General features: G+C 59.2%; 3 protein-coding genes across 12 annotated transcripts in view; 1 reads left to right on the top strand and 2 right to left on the bottom strand.

Annotated features, from left to right (window-relative positions):
- CSAD (cysteine sulfinic acid decarboxylase) overlaps positions 1 to 1,697 on the bottom strand; it is a 7,414-nt gene extending 5,717 nt beyond the window's left edge. For 2 of the 4 annotated variants that reach the window (XM_015652048.3, XM_015652045.2), the window contains exons 1-3: positions 1,587 to 1,697; positions 1,036 to 1,475; positions 217 to 343 (exon numbers count right to left, since the gene is read on the bottom strand). In XM_015652048.3, coding sequence (XP_015507534.1) covers positions 217 to 343; positions 1,036 to 1,179 — 271 coding nt within the window. In that variant the 5' untranslated portion in view covers positions 1,180 to 1,475; positions 1,587 to 1,697. The remainder of the gene's footprint in view (positions 1 to 216; positions 344 to 1,035; positions 1,476 to 1,586) is intronic. The other 2 variants (XM_015652046.2, XM_015652047.2) reach the window with 2 other exon arrangements.
- Positions 1,698 to 1,807: 110 nt separating this feature from the next.
- Positions 1,808 to 7,635, top strand: ZNF740 (zinc finger protein 740). Of its 5 annotated transcripts, XM_015652050.1 has the most exons (9): positions 1,808 to 1,894; positions 2,183 to 2,285; positions 3,469 to 3,659; positions 5,104 to 5,235; positions 6,253 to 6,339; positions 6,445 to 6,504; positions 6,649 to 6,763; positions 6,858 to 6,976; positions 7,083 to 7,635. In XM_015652050.1, the coding sequence occupies exons 1-9, from the start codon at positions 1,892 to 1,894 to the stop codon at positions 7,173 to 7,175; spliced, it is 903 nt and encodes a 300-aa protein (XP_015507536.1). In that variant the 5' UTR covers positions 1,808 to 1,891; the 3' UTR covers positions 7,176 to 7,635. The 5 variants fall into 5 exon arrangements, with proteins under 5 accessions (XP_015507536.1, XP_033376107.1, XP_033376108.1 ...); XM_033520216.1 differs by lacking the exon at positions 6,445 to 6,504; XM_015652051.2 differs by lacking the exons at positions 1,808 to 1,894; positions 2,183 to 2,285 and adding an exon at positions 2,711 to 2,763 and having other exon boundaries at positions 3,469 to 3,773.
- A 1,159-nt stretch (positions 7,636 to 8,794) lies between these two features.
- On the bottom strand, positions 8,795 to 16,646 carry RARG (retinoic acid receptor gamma). Of its 3 annotated transcripts, XM_015652075.2 has the most exons (8): positions 16,514 to 16,646; positions 13,931 to 14,076; positions 13,261 to 13,402; positions 12,755 to 12,909; positions 11,750 to 11,926; positions 11,067 to 11,271; positions 10,615 to 10,773; positions 8,795 to 9,991 (listed from the first exon to the last, which is right to left on the bottom strand). In XM_015652075.2, the coding sequence occupies exons 1-8, from the start codon at positions 16,638 to 16,640 to the stop codon at positions 9,816 to 9,818; spliced, it is 1,287 nt and encodes a 428-aa protein (XP_015507561.1). In that variant the 5' UTR covers positions 16,641 to 16,646; the 3' UTR covers positions 8,795 to 9,815. The 3 variants fall into 3 exon arrangements, with proteins under 3 accessions (XP_015507561.1, XP_033376105.1, XP_033376106.1); XM_033520214.1 differs by lacking the exon at positions 13,931 to 14,076 and having other exon boundaries at positions 13,280 to 13,402; XM_033520215.1 differs by lacking the exon at positions 13,931 to 14,076 and having other exon boundaries at positions 16,514 to 16,611.
- Positions 16,647 to 16,653: the final 7 nt, after the last annotated feature.

The following is a 16,653-nucleotide window of genomic DNA, read 5'->3' as shown; positions in this document are numbered from 1 at the left end:
CAGGGGGGATATGGCAGGCACCACAACGTTTGACACTGGGTGGCACCGCGGGCCAACACTGGGAACCGCTGGGGCTGAAACAGGACCGGCTGGGCTGAAGTGGGAGGTGCCTTGCCAAACTGGGAGTTTGTGCAGGGCTGAACTGGGAGACACTGGGCCTGCCCTGGGGCTGTACTCTTGTGTACTGGCGTGCAGTGGTGTGTACTGGGAGCGCACCGGTGCGGACGCTGAGGCGCAGCACGTCCCGGCAGCGCTGCAGGAGCCGCTCCTGCCCCTCCCCGTCGCTCCGGAGCTCCAGATCCAGCAACTCCCGCAGCTCTTGCGGCTCCTTCCAGTCACACACCTGGGAATGCGCTGGGAATGACTAGGAGGGACTGGGAACGGGACTGGAAACCGCAGAGGAAATGGGCTGGGAATGGAAACAAGATTGGGAATGGGATCGGGACTGGAACCGGCAGCCAGAATGGGAATGGTACTGGCACCGGGACTGCGAACGGAATGGGGAATGGTAATGAGAATGGGACTGGAAGTGGGATTGCAAATGGGACTGGAAATGAAAACAAGATTGGGAATGAGACTGGAAATGAGAATGCAACTGCAACTGGGACTTCCTCCCAACTCCAGTCCCACTCCCAATCCTGTTCAGAGTATAAGACTGGGAATGGAACTGGGAATGGGACTGAGAACAGGATTGGGAAAGGGACTCGAACTGGGATTCATAATGGGAATGGAGCAATGTTGTGACCCCTACCCCCTTCCATGTCTGCTTCCAGTCACATGCCTGGGAATGACTGGGAATTGGATTGGAAATGACCGGGAATGAGAATGGGATTGGGACTGGGACAGGGAAAGACTGTGAATAGGACAGGCAATGAGGAAGGACTGGGGACCCCATGCCCCTCCCAGGGGGCTCGTTCCAGTCACACACCTGTGGGGACAGGAATGGGATTGGAACTGGGATTGAGAATGGGACTGGGAATGGGATGGGGTGGGATTGGGGCCCCCCCAGCCCCCCGAGTGCTCCGGTATCCCAACCTTCTGTGTCACGTCCATGCTCTTCCGCACACCCTCCTCCAACAGGATCTGGAACACTTCCTGCAGGAATTCCTCCCCAGCGGCGATGTCCAGACCGGGGTCATCCAATGGGATGCTGTCCCCAATCCCAGAGGGCTCAGCCATGGCAGGAGAACACAGGGACACCCTGAAATGCACCAGGAGGGACCCTGGCTTTGAGATTAGCAGAAGGTATTGGGATGGGGGGGTCCCAGGATGAGCTTCTCCTAGAAGGAGATAATCCTGGGATAAAGCGATCCTGGGGCAATGTTCTCCTTGGATAAAGTGGTCCCAGAATGGGGTGATTGTGGAATAAGGATCTCCTGGGATCTCCCTGGATGAGCTTCTCCCTGGAAGGATGTGCTCTTGGGATAAGGTTCTCTCAGGATCAAATTCTCCTGGAATAAGGTGATTCCAGAATTCTGTTATTGTGGGACAAGATGATCACAAAATTAGTTGTTCCCAGGATGGCTTTCTCCAGAGATCAGGCTCTCTGGACTCAGGTGCTCTCAGGTGCTCCCAGCTCCTCTCACCTCTGCCAGTTGGAATTTTCCAGGATCAGGTGCTGCCGAGACCAGGTTCTCCTGGGATGAGGTGATCCTGGGATCAGGTGGTCTCAGAATTAGGTGCTCCCAGGAGAAGCTTTTCCTGGGATCAGGATCACCTGGATCAAGCTCTCCCAGGATTAGACTCTCCCAGCTCCTCTCTCTCCCCTCCCCAGGATGGAATTTTCCTCTGGCCTTATCGCCAACGGGCAAGGAGCAAAGTCCAGGACTCAGGAAGGGGCCCGGAGGGTTCTGGGGACAGGGGGCAGAGTCAGGACTGTGTCCCCAGATCCATGGTAAGAGGGAAGAGTGGTAACCCCATATGTTCTCCAATTCCCAGTGTCCCCACAACCCATTCCCAGTGTGACCCCCACCAATTCCCAGGGTCCCCAAACCTATTCCCATTGTCCCCACTGTCCCCAGTGTATCTACCCCTATCTCTGGTGTATCCCCCCAACCTGTCCCCCCCACCAGTATTTGGTGTCCCCCTTGTCCCCAGTGTCCCCATTCCCTCCCAGTGCCCTTCGTTCCCAGTGTGCTCCCAATCCCAGCGCTCCATTTCCAGTATCCCCCTCAATTTTCAGACACCACGAGGAGGGCCAGTACCTGCCCCGGGGGACAATAAAGGGGGACAGAGGAAAGGAGGAGACCAGCCCTCAAAAGAAGACCCCAAAGGGAGGGATCAGAGTGAGGAGGGGCCCAAAGGGGGGTTGTAGTAGGGGGTCCCCAAGAGTGGGTCGCGAGTAGGGGCAGCGGAGGGGGGCGCCGGGAGAGGATTGTCGGGTAGGACGGTATCGGTCCCGCTCCCGGGAGATGGGGTCGGGGGGTGGGGTCGGGCCGTAGTCAGTCCCGGTCTCAGTGAGTCAGGGGGGATGCAGGGGGTGGGTTCCTCTCCTGAGGGTGGGTCGGGGAGGGTCGGGGCTCTCGGAGGGGTCCAGGCCGTGCCGTTGCCGTGGCAACTGCCCTCACCCACGATGGCGGCGCAACGCTCGGCGTCCCGCCGCCTCTGTGGGCATGCGCAGTCCAGCCTTCACGTCCGCCTGGCGCCCGTCGGTCCCGGAAGCGGCGGCGGGGGCGGGGGTTTCCGGTTCCGGGTGGCGGCGGCGGCGGCGGGGGGGCGGTGGGGCTGGGCTCGGGCGGTCGGAGCGCGGAGGGGCTGCGGCAGGTACGGACTGGTCCCCCATGACACCCCCCGCGGGACCCTCCGGCACCCTCGCGGCGACCCAGGCCCCGCCCAGCACTGGGGGGCTGTTCCCACCGGGGATGAGGGGAGAGGAACGGGCTAGGGGTGGGAGGGGGATGGGGAGGGATTGGGGGGAGTTGCCGAAGGAGAGAGGCGACCCCGATCCCCGCTGTGGCCCCTCCCGGTGTGACCCTTCCCAGGTCTTTCCCTGGTTGTGACCCTTCCCCGGGACACCGCCGCTGGGACCCCGTGGTAACTCCCGCCCTCCCTCCCTGAGATCTCCCCGATGTGACGCCCCCTGTGCCCTCCCCCTCCCCGGTCACCCCCGGTCTGACCCCTCGGAGACTCCTCGCTTTGGTGACCCCCCCGTGTTACCCCCCGACCCCCGCAGGCCCCGCAGATAACAGAGTCCGCCGGGATCCCCCAAAATCGTCCCCAGCCCCCTGGGACTCCCGCTCCCCTGGGACCGCCCCCCGGAGTCACCCACCCTCGGGACCCGCTTTCGCCCCGTTCTGCAGGGACACCCCTTGTTCTAGGAATTTCCCCCGCAGTGTCATCCTGTCCTGGGACACCCCCCCCCCCCAAAATTACCCCAAATAAGAAATCTGTTCCCCCGCTATCCCCACTCTGAGATACTTCCCTTTGGGCCCCCTTTGACCTTCCCTTTTCCCACTGTTTTTCCCTCAGGCGGATCCCCGTGGATTCTGCTCTGTCCCTGCAGATCCAGTGCCCGCCCAGCTTGGGGGGTCCCGGCTTTGGGGGGGGGCCCTGCCCTGTGTCCCCCCCCTTCCTGCCCCAGTGGCCCCCCCAGGAGGAGGAAGAAGAGGAGGAAGAGGAGGAGGAAAGGAGGAGGAGAAGGAATGGCGGCACCGTGGCGGGTACTGGAGCCCGCCCAAAAATCCATAAAAATTTACTGATCCCACCTTTTCTTACCCCAAACGAGCTTTACCTGGGCGAGAAGTAAGGCCAAAGGCTCCCACAGCATGGCTCAGGTAATGAGCCCCCACCCCCTGCATCCTGACACCCCCAGGCCCAGGAATTTGGGGGAACAACAGCCCCAAAGAAATGGGAAAAGGGAAAGAAGAGGGGAGGGAGCTGGAGCCTCCCTCCCCCTGCACCAGGGTGGGGGGTGCCTCCCCATCCCCCCATCCTGCTCCAGGAAGATAGTCCAGGATTATTGCCATTTTCCCCAAGATTATCCTGATTTTCCCCAGAAATATCCTGAATTTTCCCCCTAGCCCAGAGGGCCTGTCAAGCCTCAAAAAAGGACGTTCAAGCTGCTCCTCCATACTTGGGGTTGTTCCCAGTCTTCTCAGGATTATCCCAAAATTTTCACAGTATTATCCCAAATTTTTCCCAGAATTACCCAGTTTTACCCAAGATTTCCCAAATTTTCCCGGTAGCCTTTAGGGTCCCAAGAAAGGTGGGTCAGTAGTTTAGTAGGCAGTTTGGGGGTGTCTTTGCCTCCCCCCACCTTCCCCTCCCCACTTTCGGGGTTTTTCCAGAGTTATTCCTGAATTCTCCCACTTTCTGCTGGAATTGTCACAGTTTTCCCTGGGATAATCCAAATTTTCCCCGGGATTATCTTGAAATTTCCTATTATCCATTAGATCCTTTCTAGGCTGGAAGAAGGGGTTTCAAACCCCAAACACACCTTGGGTTCTTCCCAGAGTTACCCCAGGATTATCCCAGTTTTCTCCAGCATTCCCCAAATTTCCCTGGTAGCCTTTAGGTCCCATCAGACCTCAGATAAGGGGTTCAGCCCCCAAAAACTCTCCTTCTTTGGGGTTCTTCCCAGAATTATTGGGGAATGATCCCAAATTTTCCCCATAATTCCCCGTTTTTTCCCTGGGATTATCCACTCATTGTGGTTATTTCCCATTAACTCTTAGGTCCCAACAGGCCTCAGAAAAGGAGATTCAGCCTCCTCCATTCCCAGTTTTGGGGTCTTCCCATTTTCCCTTGGGTTTATCCCACTTTTCCATAGGTTTATCCCAAAGTTGATGCACAGTTCCCTTGAATTTTCCCATTTGACCTTAAATCCTTATTGGGCTGAGAGAAGAGGGTTCAACCCCCTCTGTTCCACTTCAGGGTCTTCCCAGAATTATTCTAGGATCATCCCAAATTTTCCATGACATCATCCCAAAGTTTTCCCAGGATTATTGCAAATCTCCCTCGAGATCATCTCAAAGTTTCCCCAGATTATCCCTAATTTCCCATCAGGGCCCAGAAGCAGGGGGCTCCTGCTCCACTCCCCACTCCAAGGGGACCTCAGCATTCCTGGGCTGTGGGGCTGATCCCAGGGGTCCCTTCCTGTTCCAGGCGAGTCTCCTGGCCTGCGAGGGGCTCTCGGGCGTCTGCCTCGTCCCCACCGTCGCCAGCAAGAAGATGATGCCCAAATCCGGCGGGAAACAGGATGGGAGCCGGGAACGGGGCTCCAGCCCTGACCTCCTGGTACGGAGTGGGAACCCCTGGCTGGGATCTGGCACCTTCCATTGGGGGAATCCTACCTTTAATTGGGGAATTCCACCCTTTAATTTGGGGGTTTATGCCTGTAGTTGGCTTTTCCAACTTTTAATTTGGAGGTTTCCAGCTTTCATTTCCTTTTACTACCTTTAGTTTCTTCTTGCTTTTATTTGGGGGTTTTGGACTGTTTTTTTCCCTGCTTTAATTTGGGCTTTTCTGCCCCAAATTTGGCATTTTCCACCTCTAATTTGCCTCTTCCTCCTCAAATTTCAATTTTTTTCTCCCCTTATTCATCCTTTTTCTATATTTTTTTGACCTTTTCCAGTTCTAATTTTGCTTTTTCCTGCTTTGTTTTTTTCCTCCTTTACTTTTCCTGCTTTAGTTTGATGTTCTCACTTCTCATTTGACCTTTTCCTGCTTTAATTTTTTAGTCCTTTCATTTCCCATTTCTTGGCCTTACTTGATTTTCCTTCTTTCACTCACTCTTTCCTGTCTTTAATTGGATTTTTCCTCCTTAATTTGGATTTTTCCTCCTTTATTTGGCCTTTTCCTATCTTGGATTTTCCTGTTCTAATTCTATTGTTTCCCCTTCAATTCCATCCCCTTATTATCCCCCAACCTCCCCATTTCCTGCTCATCCTGAACCCCCCCTCCCCAATTTCCTGCTCCTGTTTAACATCCCCAATCCCCCCACCCCAATTTCTGCCCCCCCCAATTTTTGCTTGCCCAATCCCCCCTCCCCAATTCCTGCCCCCTTCCAATCCCTCACAATTCCTGGTCCCCCAATCTGCCCTGCAAATTCCCTTCCCCTTCCCAAACCCCTCCCTGCCAATTCCTGATCCCATAATCCCCCCTTCCCAATCCCCCTTCCCCAATTCCTGCCCCTCCCAATTTCTGTCCCCCCCAATCCTCCCTTTCCAAACCCCACCCCAATTCCTGCCCCTCCCAATTTCTGTCCCCCAATCCTCCCTTTCCAAACCCCACCCCAACTCTTGCCCCCACCAGTCCCTCCGCCAGGACCCTGACAAGCCCCGTGCCCACAAGGACGACGATGCTCCTGAGGCCTCCAACCCCAAGAAATCCATGAAAAAGGCAGGTTCCCTCCCCCAGCGGGGGGGTCCCCCCTCGATTTTGGGGTCGGGGGGGGTCAGGGGGCCATCTCGGGGGCCGCTGACACCCCCTCGCCCCCCCCGGCAGCGCCGCAAGCGGGTTCCCGGCGCCGAGGGACTGCAGAGCTCCTCCCGCCGAGGATCCCAGGTTTGCCGCCGCGCCGCACGAGGAGGAGGAGGAGGAAGACAATCTCCCAAACTCCGGCAGGCGCAGGACGGCCGGGGGGGGGGGAAATTTGGGGGCTGCTGGGGGTCCCCCCGGCTCTGAACCCCCAAATCCCCCCCATTTCAGATGGTGGTGATTGAGCAAAACGGCTCCTTCCAGCTCAAGAATTTCATCTGTGACCACTGTTTTGGCGCCTTCCGGAGCAGTTACCACCTCAAACGGCACATCCTCATCCACACCGGTAATGATCCCTCGTTAATGAACAGCCCCTTCCCCCAACCCCCGCGCTAATTCCCGCCCCTCTCCCCGGCGCTAATTCCCGCCCGGAATTCCAGGGGAGAAGCCATTCGAGTGCGACATGTGCGACATGCGCTTCATCCAGAAGTACCACCTGGAGCGACACAAGCGGGTGCACAGTGGGGAGAAGCCCTACCAGTGCGAGCGCTGCATGCAGGTATTCCCGAGAGAATTCCTGTGGGAATGTGCCTGTGGGAATGTACGGGGCACCTCTGGGATCCACAGCGCCAGCCCCAGAACTGACCCCCTCCTTGTCCTCGCAGAGCTTCTCCCGCACGGACCGGCTGCTCCGACACAAGCGCATGTGCCAAGGCTGCCAGACCAAGACCCCTCCCGACTCCCAGCTCCTGCTGTGAAAATCGGGAAGTTCAGGGGGTGTGGGAGGGGGGTGTTTCCTCCCACACCCCCCCACATCACCATGCTCTGCCTCACCTGGATTTCTCAGCCCCTCTAAGGATGGGGAAGAACCCAAGTGCTGCCAGTGTGGAAAAACCTGGATCGTTCCTACCCTCCAGCCTACAAACTTGGATTATGATCCCAAAAATCCTCTTGGAATCTTCGAGTGCCCCCCCCACCATCATTATACCCCTAAATCCACCCCTCCCCCTCTTAGGAAGGACTGGAAACCCCCAAACTGCCCAAAATCCTGGCGGATCTGAGATACCTGTGCACAGGTAGGAGGGTCCCACTGGGAATAGCAGTATCAATCCCTGTCTTCTTTGGGAAAAGGAGGAAAACTGAAGATGTTGGGGGTGCTTCAGCTTGGGGGGGGGGCACCCCCATTATTTGTTTTTGGAAAATAGGAAAAAGGAATTTGGGAGCAGTGGGACACACAGCGGTACTTCCCATTTCATCTGGAACTCCTTCAGATTTTGGGGGGTTTCTCCTACTTCTGTGTGGTTTTGGGGTGCTGCCTATGTCCCCCCATGCTGGGAGGTTTACACCCTGGCGCAACAGAAGGGTAACTTTGAGGGGCCCCCTCAGTTTCTTGGAAAACGCCTGGATCAAAGGCAAGGGGGGCAGGGGTGGCAGGAGCAGCCACAAGCCCCAAAAAACACGAGAGGTGTCCCTGTCCCCCCCATCACATACTGCTCCAAGGGGCAAGAGAGATATTTGCGCCCCCCCCATTTTTGTGACCTGAACCCCCTTTCAAAACTGGGAGTTTTTGGGGGACCCAAATTTCTGGGACCTCCCCCAGTGATACTTCAAGAAGGACTTTGGCTCTGCTTAGCCTATTTCCCCAAATTTGTGGGGCCCAGGGGGGGCAGTTTGGGGGCTCTGGCAGGGGTTGGGGTGCTGCAGGGGGTTGGGGAATTCAGCGGGGGGGGGCGGGGGGAGGGTTGGGGCACTCCAGAGCCCCCCACCCATGAGGGCTCCCAGTGCTGTTACACACACCCCCCATCCAGCTTCATTTTTGGGGTGTTGGGATTTAGGGTTTAATACAGTTATTTTGCTAAGGGGAGGGGGGGCAGCAGGGTGCAGCCCTGGGGGGTGGGGTGTCACTTTTAAATTGTAGTTTTTTCTAAGGGTCCCCAAATTTTGTGTCCCCCCTTTCCAGTGTGTCCCCCCAGTGTTTCCCCAACCTACCGTGTGTCCTCCCCCCTCCTTTAGGGTTTATTTAAATAAAAATCTGGGTTTTTGCTTTTTTTAACCACAAATTTGGGTCCTTTGGGGGAGTGAGAGAGGACCCCAGAACCCACTCACACCAGACAAAGTGGGAGGGCTTACATTGGGAATATGGGGGCTTTTAAACTGGGGATGGCCCCAGAGGTGCCCCCCCCCCTTTATTGATACCCCCAATTTGGGCAGGGTCCCCAAGTACCCCCCTTATCCCTGGAGGGGTCCCTAAGTTGGGGGTCCCCAAGTGCCCCCCACATACCCCAGAGGTGCTCCCTCACCTCAGGGGGAATCCCAGGGTTCCCCTCTTCCCCCCAAGTCCCTTCTACAGCCCCCTTCCAAATTCACGATCCGCCCAAAATTTCCATAACTTTATTTTGCAAAAATAGAAAAGTCCCGTGTCCTCTCCCCAGGATGGGAGGAGGTGGGTGGGCTGTAAACATGGCAGGGGGGCCCCCCAAGAAGGGGGGAGTTAGCAGGGGAGCAGCAGCGGGGAGGGCCCCCTTTGGGGGGGACCCCGATGTAAACGCAGAGGAATAAATAGGGGTGAAAGTGCAGCCCTGGGGGGGACACCCCTCTGTCTAGTGTAACAGGCTCCCCCTGAGGGCTCTGCACCCCCAAATTCAGGGAGGAAAATGTAGGGGGGACAGTTGTAGAGAGAGCCAGTAAGGCCAAACTTCATCATCCAGCTAGGCTGGGGGTAACAGATTAGGGAGGGCAGTTGGGTCTGGGTAGAACCCCAGGATTGTGGGGTCACCCTATGGCTTGAGCCCCCACCCTGAAATGGGGAGGGGGTTGTGGGGGTAACTTTGTGTCCCCCATCTTTGGTCTCTAGTGTTTGGGGAGGGGCACTGGGCGAGGGCAATTTTGGGGTGTCCCTCCCCACCCCAACAGCATCAAAAAGTAAAACCCACAAACAGCCCCCCCCCCCCCATTTAAACGGGGTCCCCCCAGACTGGGGGGGCTAGGATGTCCCACAGGGGAATGGGGGTGTCCCCCACCCCAAATCCACCCTGTGTCCAATAAATAAACCATGGGAGGGGCACCCCAGGAGTGTCAGGCATTAATTTGGAGAGTAGGGGCTGGGCCCCCAAACTCCCCTCATGTCCTTCCTAGTACAAGGGGGGGTGGCAGCAGAGTCTGAGGGGGCTTTGGCGTGAAGCTGAGGTTTGGGGGGGTGCCCCCAGACCCCCTCAGTTTAAGGCAATAGCTTTGTTCTGTCAGTCTCTGCCCCCTTCCCCAAATTAGGAGGGGGGCACTCTGGGGAGTTCCCCCTCCCCAGAGCAAAAGGGGGTGCCCTGGAAGGCAGCTCTGAATGTTCCACCCCGTTGGGGAGGGGCATTCGAGATCCCCCCCTGAGCTGGGGGCAGAGGGGGGGGCTATGGGGATTTGGGGGGGCCAGGGGGACTGTCCTGGGCGGCAGGGGGGTCTGGGGGTGGGGGGAGACCATCCCCCCCCACCTCAGTGAAGATTTCGGGGTTCTCCAGCATCTCCCGGATCAGGGGGGGCATCGGCCCTGGGATCTCTGTGCGCAGGGTGATAGCACGTTCTGCCCCTGGGGGAGCCAAAATGTCAACACCCCCTGAACTCAGGGCCCTAAGCCCCTCCTGAGAGATGGAACCCCCCCTCCAAAAAAAGATTCAACACCCCCTCAAATTCCAACACCCCCCAAAACCTTGGACCTCTCCAAGACCTTGAACTCCCCCAAAATGAGCTTAAATCACTCCAAAACCTTGACACCTCCCCAAGAGCTTGAATCCCCCCCAGAGGCCTTGAATCCCACCCAAAAACGAGCTTCAATGCCTTCCCAAGTTTCAACAGTCCCCAACTTTCAAAACCCTGCAAAAGCTTCAGCGCTTTCAAAACCTTGACTCTCCCCAGATAACCTTGAACACAACCAAAATGAACTTCAACCCACCCCCCCTCAAAACTTTGAAACACCCCCAGAACCTTCAACTGTCCCACCCTGAGAGTTTCAACTCTCCTGGCACCAGGGGCAGGTTTGGGGGTGTCCTGGAGGGTTGAGGTGTCCTGGGAGAGTTTGGGGTTCACCCTCTTTGGTGGTGACTTTGAACAGCATTTGGGAAGATCACTGTGGCTAGGGGGGTTTGGGGGTTCTGGAGTCCTGGTGGGATTGCTGCGGTTTGGAGGGTTCCCAGGGATCTGGGGGTTCCTCACCCTTGGTGCTGATGCCACGCAGGTCAGTGATTTTGAGCAGCATCCGGGGGAAACGCTGTGGCTGCCGTGGGCGCCGGCGCCGGGCATAGACCCGGAGAGCCTCGAGCAGTGGCTCCTGCAGCCGCTCCACATGGCGGGGCTGCTCCAGCTCCATCCGGTCTGGGAAGAGAGGGAGAGACCACCTGGATAGACACTGTCCCCGTGTCTCCACATTCCCATCTTCTGCCCTAGAGATCCCCATGTCCCCCTGCTAGCACCTCGTGTCCCCACCTCTGCAGCTGAGCGGCCACAACTCAGTCCCCTGCCCACCATAATAACCCTGATATGCCCCATGTCCCCCTGATGGCCCCCATATCCTCCCCAACAGATGAGGCAGATGACACTTAGCAGCCCTGACTCAGTCCCATGTCCCCATGCCCCCCACGTCCCTCTGATGTCCCGCATGTCCCCACCCCCACAGATGAGGCAGATGGCACTGAGCAGCCCAGTCTCGGTGTCATCGAGCTGCAGCGGCAGAAGCTGCCCCGCGAAGGCAAACACAAGGTCAGTGAGTGGCCCAAATCCCGCGTTGTGCATCTGGGTCCGGGTCAGTGTCAGCCCATCCGAGAACGTCATCGTGTCCTGCTCCGGTGTGTAGCGGGTGCAGATCCGCAGCATCTGCAGGGCAGGGACCCAGAATCACCGAGGCGCACCAGAATACATCCAGAGGCACCAAAAATCCACCCAGGGTTAGCGCATCCCATCACTGTGTCCTGCTCTGGAATGTAGCAAGTGCAGATCCACAGCATCTGCAGGGCAAGGATCCCAAAATCCACCCAGGATCTGCCAAACCTGGAGGACTATCATGTCCTGTTCCAGCTCTGCCACAGGACAGACAGCACTGAGGGGAGGTTGGGGTCAGGGACACCCCAATATAGTCCAAAAGCATCTTATGGGCCCCAAATTTTCCCACCAAGCAGTCCCCAAACCCACAGACCATCCCAGGAGACCTCCCAGCCCCTCTCCAGGACATCTGTCTGTGGGGTGGTGAGGTCAGAACCACCCCAAGCCCCTTCAAGGAGGCCCCAACCCCCCTGAGGAGCCCCCCAAACATCCTGAGCAGCTCACCCAACCCCTCGAGATGCCCAGCCCTCACCAGGATGTCAAGGCAGGCGGCCTTGAGCAGAGTGATCTGGTCAGCCATGCTGAGCCCTGTGAAGCCCGGGAGCCGCTTCGCAAACTCCACAATCTTGATGATGCACTTGGTGGCCAATTCGCTGAACTTGTCCCACAGCCCCAGGTCCAGCTGTACCCGGTGGTCAGCGCTTGAGTTCTGGGAGCACAGAGGGGGCCCCAGCTCTGTTAGGGGGATTGTGCAGGAGCCCCAGGGACCTCCTGCAACCTCACCACCCTGAACTTGTCCCACAGCCCCAGGTTCAGCTGCACCCAGTGGTCAGTGCTCAAGTTTTGGAGGGCATGGGCTCAGTTATGGGGGTTCAAGGTGTACTGGGACTCCCTGAGACCACTGGGACATTGTGAGACCCCAGTCTCAGTAACCCACAAGTCCAGCTGCCGTGTGGTCAGTGCTCATTTTATGGGGGACACAGGCTCAGTTATGGGGGTTCAGGACCTGCTGGGACCACTGGGACCCCCTCTTCAGTGATCCCCTCTTCAGTGATCCCCAGGCCCTGGACTCAATGCCAGCCCCAGGTCCAGCTGTCCCCTTACTCAGCACTTGAGTTTTTGGGGGTCAGGGAGTGCAGAGACCCTGCTCTGGGCTCCAGGGTCAGCATCGCTCCCATAAGTAACCCCCCAAATACCCCCCACAACCCCAGTGCTCAGTCCCAGTGCACCCCTCCCCCTGAACTTGTCCCCCAGCCCGCCCAGTGCTCAGCACTCGTGTTTTGGAGGAGTCAGGAGGGAACCGGGACCCAACTATAGGTCTGAGGGTTGGGGTTCCCCCCAAAGGGACCCCCCAAGACCACCTGGGGACAGAAACCTGGTGCCCCACTCTCCCTGAACATGTACCTCAGCCCCAGCTGCCCCCAGCGCTCATGTTTGGGGGGGATCAGGACAGAGCAGTGACCCTGCCCCAGATCCGAGAGTTGGGAAGAGGGTTGGGGTCCCCCCTCAGTTCCCCCAGACCCCCAGCCCTGCTCACCGTGGTGTACTTGCCCAGCTGGCCCAGAGAAGGGAAAGTCTCCTGGTGGGCTCTGCTGACCCTCCGCACCAGCTCAGCCAGCTCAGGGCTCAGCTCATCCCCTCCCAAATCCTCCTTCACCTCCTTCTTCCTCTTGTTCCGGTCATTCTGCACAGCTGGGGGGTGGGATTTGGGGGGTCAGAGGCATTGGTAGACCCCCTTAGATCCCTCCCAGGTGGGGTTTCCTCCCCCTTCCCCCAAAAACCTCCCCAAGGGACAGGAACATCCCCACCCTGGGCATCCCCACGACCCTGAGACCCCTCAGTGAAGCTTTGAGGAGACCTCAATTTTAGGGGACTCCCCTGCAGGACCAAGAAGGGGGAACCCTTACACCCAGCAGTCCCCTTCACAGCCCCACACCCCTCCCAGGAACATCCCCAGGTCTACTGAGACACCACCAGAGCCCCTCAGTGATGTTTTGGGGGACTCCCCAACTTCGGGGAACCCCAGCCCAGACCCCCTCGCACCTTCCTTGGACATTCCGACCTGGAAGCACTTCTGGAGGCGGCAGAACTGGCACCGGTTCCGGGTGACCTTGTCGATCTGGCAGTTCCGCTCCCGGTGACACGTGTACACCATGTTCTTCTGGATGCTCCGCCTGAAAAAACCCTGGAGTGGGAAAACAGGGGGTCAGAGGGGGCCAGGGCATCCCCAAACAGGGGGCACCAGTATCATATCCCCAGGGATCCCAGTAAGGCAGGATGGAGTTACGTGGAGTTCCCCAGTGGCTCCCCAGTATCCTAGGGTGGGGCACAGGGCTTGGGAGGCTCCCACTGTCCCTGAGGGGTCCCCAATGCCTGGGAAGGGGTCACCATCCCCCAGGGGTGGTCCCACTCATCCCACAGGATCTGTAATATCCCCAAGTACCCCCATTACATCTCCCCAGTGCTTGGAGAGTTCCCACTCCCCCAAGGAGTCCCTATTCCTTGATTAGGTCCCCACTGCCTGGGGGTTCACCTTTTCTTGGGGCTGATCCCCAGTGTTGCCAGGACCCTCCAGGGCCTCCTCCAAGTGCTGGGTCCCCACTTCCCTCACTCCCCTCCACTTCCATCACATCCCCACTGTTCCCCCCGCACCAGGGTTTCCACTGTCTCAGGGGGGTCCCCCTGCCCCACTGAGCCCCTGGCCCTCACACACCTTGCAGCCCTCGCAGGAGCTCACTCCGTAGTGGTACCCAGAGCTGCGATCGCTGCACACAAAGCAAGGCTTGTGCACACGGGGGGGAGGCAGTGGTGAGGGGGGGGCCGTGTCCCCCAAAACTTGCCCAGGGGAGGGCTCCAGGGCTGGGGAGGAAAAAGGCAGGGGGAGTTAAACAGTCCCTCTCAACCCCAAAGGGTCCCCAGACCTGTTGGATCTGGGGGAAACAAAAGCACGGGGCGGGGGGGAAGGTGATTATGGGGGTTTCACTGTCACCTCCACGGCCCTAAAACCTGCATTGCAAACCTCCAAAATCGGGAGCTGGGGGCTGGAATCCAGGGGTGCCACCATGGGGGGAGGAGAACTTATCAGTGTGCCCCCCCCTCTCCCCTCTGGCTCCTACCCAAATCCCAAAACCTGGGGTGGGGATGTCCCCAGCTTCCTCAAAACCCAAAGTTATGGAGATGGAGGGTCCCATGTCCCCTCAAATCCCCCCTGCGTAGCGCCGGGGGTGACACGCGGGGGAGGGAGGAGCCCCTCCCGCGCGCAGTCCGGGCGGCACCGGGGGAGGGGCAGCTGGTTTCAGATTTTTTTGGGGGGTGGATTTTGTGTGTTTTGCTAAAAAAAAAAAAACTCAAAATTGCTAAAATCGAAGAAATTCCGGCCTCGAACAGCGCATTTATAACCGCGGGGGAGAGGGGCAGCAAGGGGGACTCCGCCCAGCGCGTGCCACGGGCACCCCAAAATAACCCGGAGGAGCAGGGGGGACTCCCCACCCTAAAAACGGAGCCGAAATTGGGGACCACACTCCGCCCCTCGGCACAGGGGCGAGTCCATACCCCAGGTTTGGGGAGGGCTGGTTGTGACTCCCCCATCAATACTGGGGATTCCCCACGGAGGGTTGGGGGGTATTTCATTTGGGGGGTGCGGGCACATTTGGGGGACCCCACCGTGCGTGTTTTCTCTTAAGGTTTGATTTCTTGAAGGGGGATGAACCCAAATTAAAGCATAAACCCCCCAAAACAAAGCACCCCAAAACTATCCGGGGGGAGCCACGACGCTGTGGGCAACCCCAATGTTTTAGGATACTCCCTGGCCCAAGGCGCGGTGCCCCCTCGGGCCTTAAATTGGGGGAGGGCGGCAGGAAAGCTCCTCCGCCCAGCGCGGAATTTGGATGGGGGGGGACACGGCGGTTCCCCCTCCAAAACCCGGGGGGTGACCCCCCCACCGCCCTGCTGAAAAGGGGCTCTCCTCACCCTGCCCCAAGGGGGCTCGGGCGGTTTTGGGGCAGCCCCGCAGGGGTTAAAGTGCCACATTGGCAGCGCGGGGGGGGCGGGGGGGGCGGGCGCGGCCCCGACTGGAACCAGTTGGGCCGAGGAACTGGGAGGGGGGAGGACACGGGAGGGGGCAACGCACCACGGCCATAGGGGGAAGGGGAGGATTTAGGTGGATTCTCTCCACTTTCATCCTGTTTGTACCCAGATTTGCACTGTGGAACCCCCAGGACACGCCTCGTGCCCCCCCCCCCCCCCCAAAACTGGGTGCCTCTTTCTACCCCCACAAAGGGGTCTGCGTCCCCCGAAAAAACAAGGTTCGGGGCCCCTGAGCCCCTCCAAAACAGGTACCAGGGCCCCCGAGCCCCCCAAAAGGGCTCCTGTGTGGTCCATGTCCCTGTGCCCCTGCGTCCCTGACTCCCAAAAAACGGGTCTCTATTTCTGCCCCCTCAAAGTGCCACGGGACACCGCGACCTCTCCCCAGAACAGGGTCCAGGTCGCTTGAACCCCCCCCAAAAGCGTTCACGGTCGGCCCAGTGCGGTCCCCACGTCCCTGGGTCCCCCGCAAAATGGGTCTGGGACCCTGCCCCCCTCGCAAAACCGAGCCCACACAATCCAGGACCCTCCCGAGGAGAATTTGGGGACGTCGGCCCCTTACACATGCCCTTACACCGCGCACACGTCCCCCGGACACCCCCTCGCGTCATTCCCATACACGCTCAGGTCGGTCCAGCACCCACGCGCGTCACTCTCCCCACCCCCCGCGTCACCCCCGAGGTCACCCCCGGCCCCCCGGGTCACCGTCACCCCCCTTTCACGCGCGTTTACACACTCGGGCACGCTCTCCACCCCAGCTCCTGGCACACCCACGCACCCACTCGCCGACACGGAACCGCCCCCACGCCCGCACCGACCGGCCCGCCCACTGCCACTGCCACTCTCCCTTACACTCATCTGCACACTCGGGCTCATTCTCGGAGACCCCTCCCCATGGCCCCGACCTCCCCCCACACTCCCCACACCCACTCGTAGACGCGCGCCCGCCCCTCCCGTGCAGTTCCCCCCGCGGTACCACAACCACTGCCCGCTCACACTCACTTGCACACTCATTTGAACACCCAGAGGGGCTACCTGCCACCCCTCGCACCCACTCGCGACACGAACACCCCTCACGCACCCATCGCACACTCGCATTCACACCCATTTGCACACTCAGTTCACACCTGAACGCGCTTCTCCGCCCCCCCCACTGGCAAACACTCTGACCCCTCGGGCGCCCCCGAACCCCCTCATCCCCCCCCCATGGTACCTCTGCGGGCGGGGCCGCCGCAGCCGGCGGGCACCGGGACCCTGCGTAGAGCGCAGCCCCCGCGGTTCGTCACGTCGTGCAGCCGCCGAGGCGCCGCCGCCGCCGCCGCCTCCACACAGCCGAACATGGCGGCCCCGGCC

Source organism: Parus major, linkage group LGE22 (genome assembly GCF_001522545.3).
Source record: "Parus major isolate Abel linkage group LGE22, Parus_major1.1, whole genome shotgun sequence".
NCBI classification, from domain to species: Eukaryota; Metazoa; Chordata; class Aves; order Passeriformes; family Paridae; genus Parus; species Parus major.
This window is presented reverse-complemented; position numbering and strand designations above follow the sequence as displayed.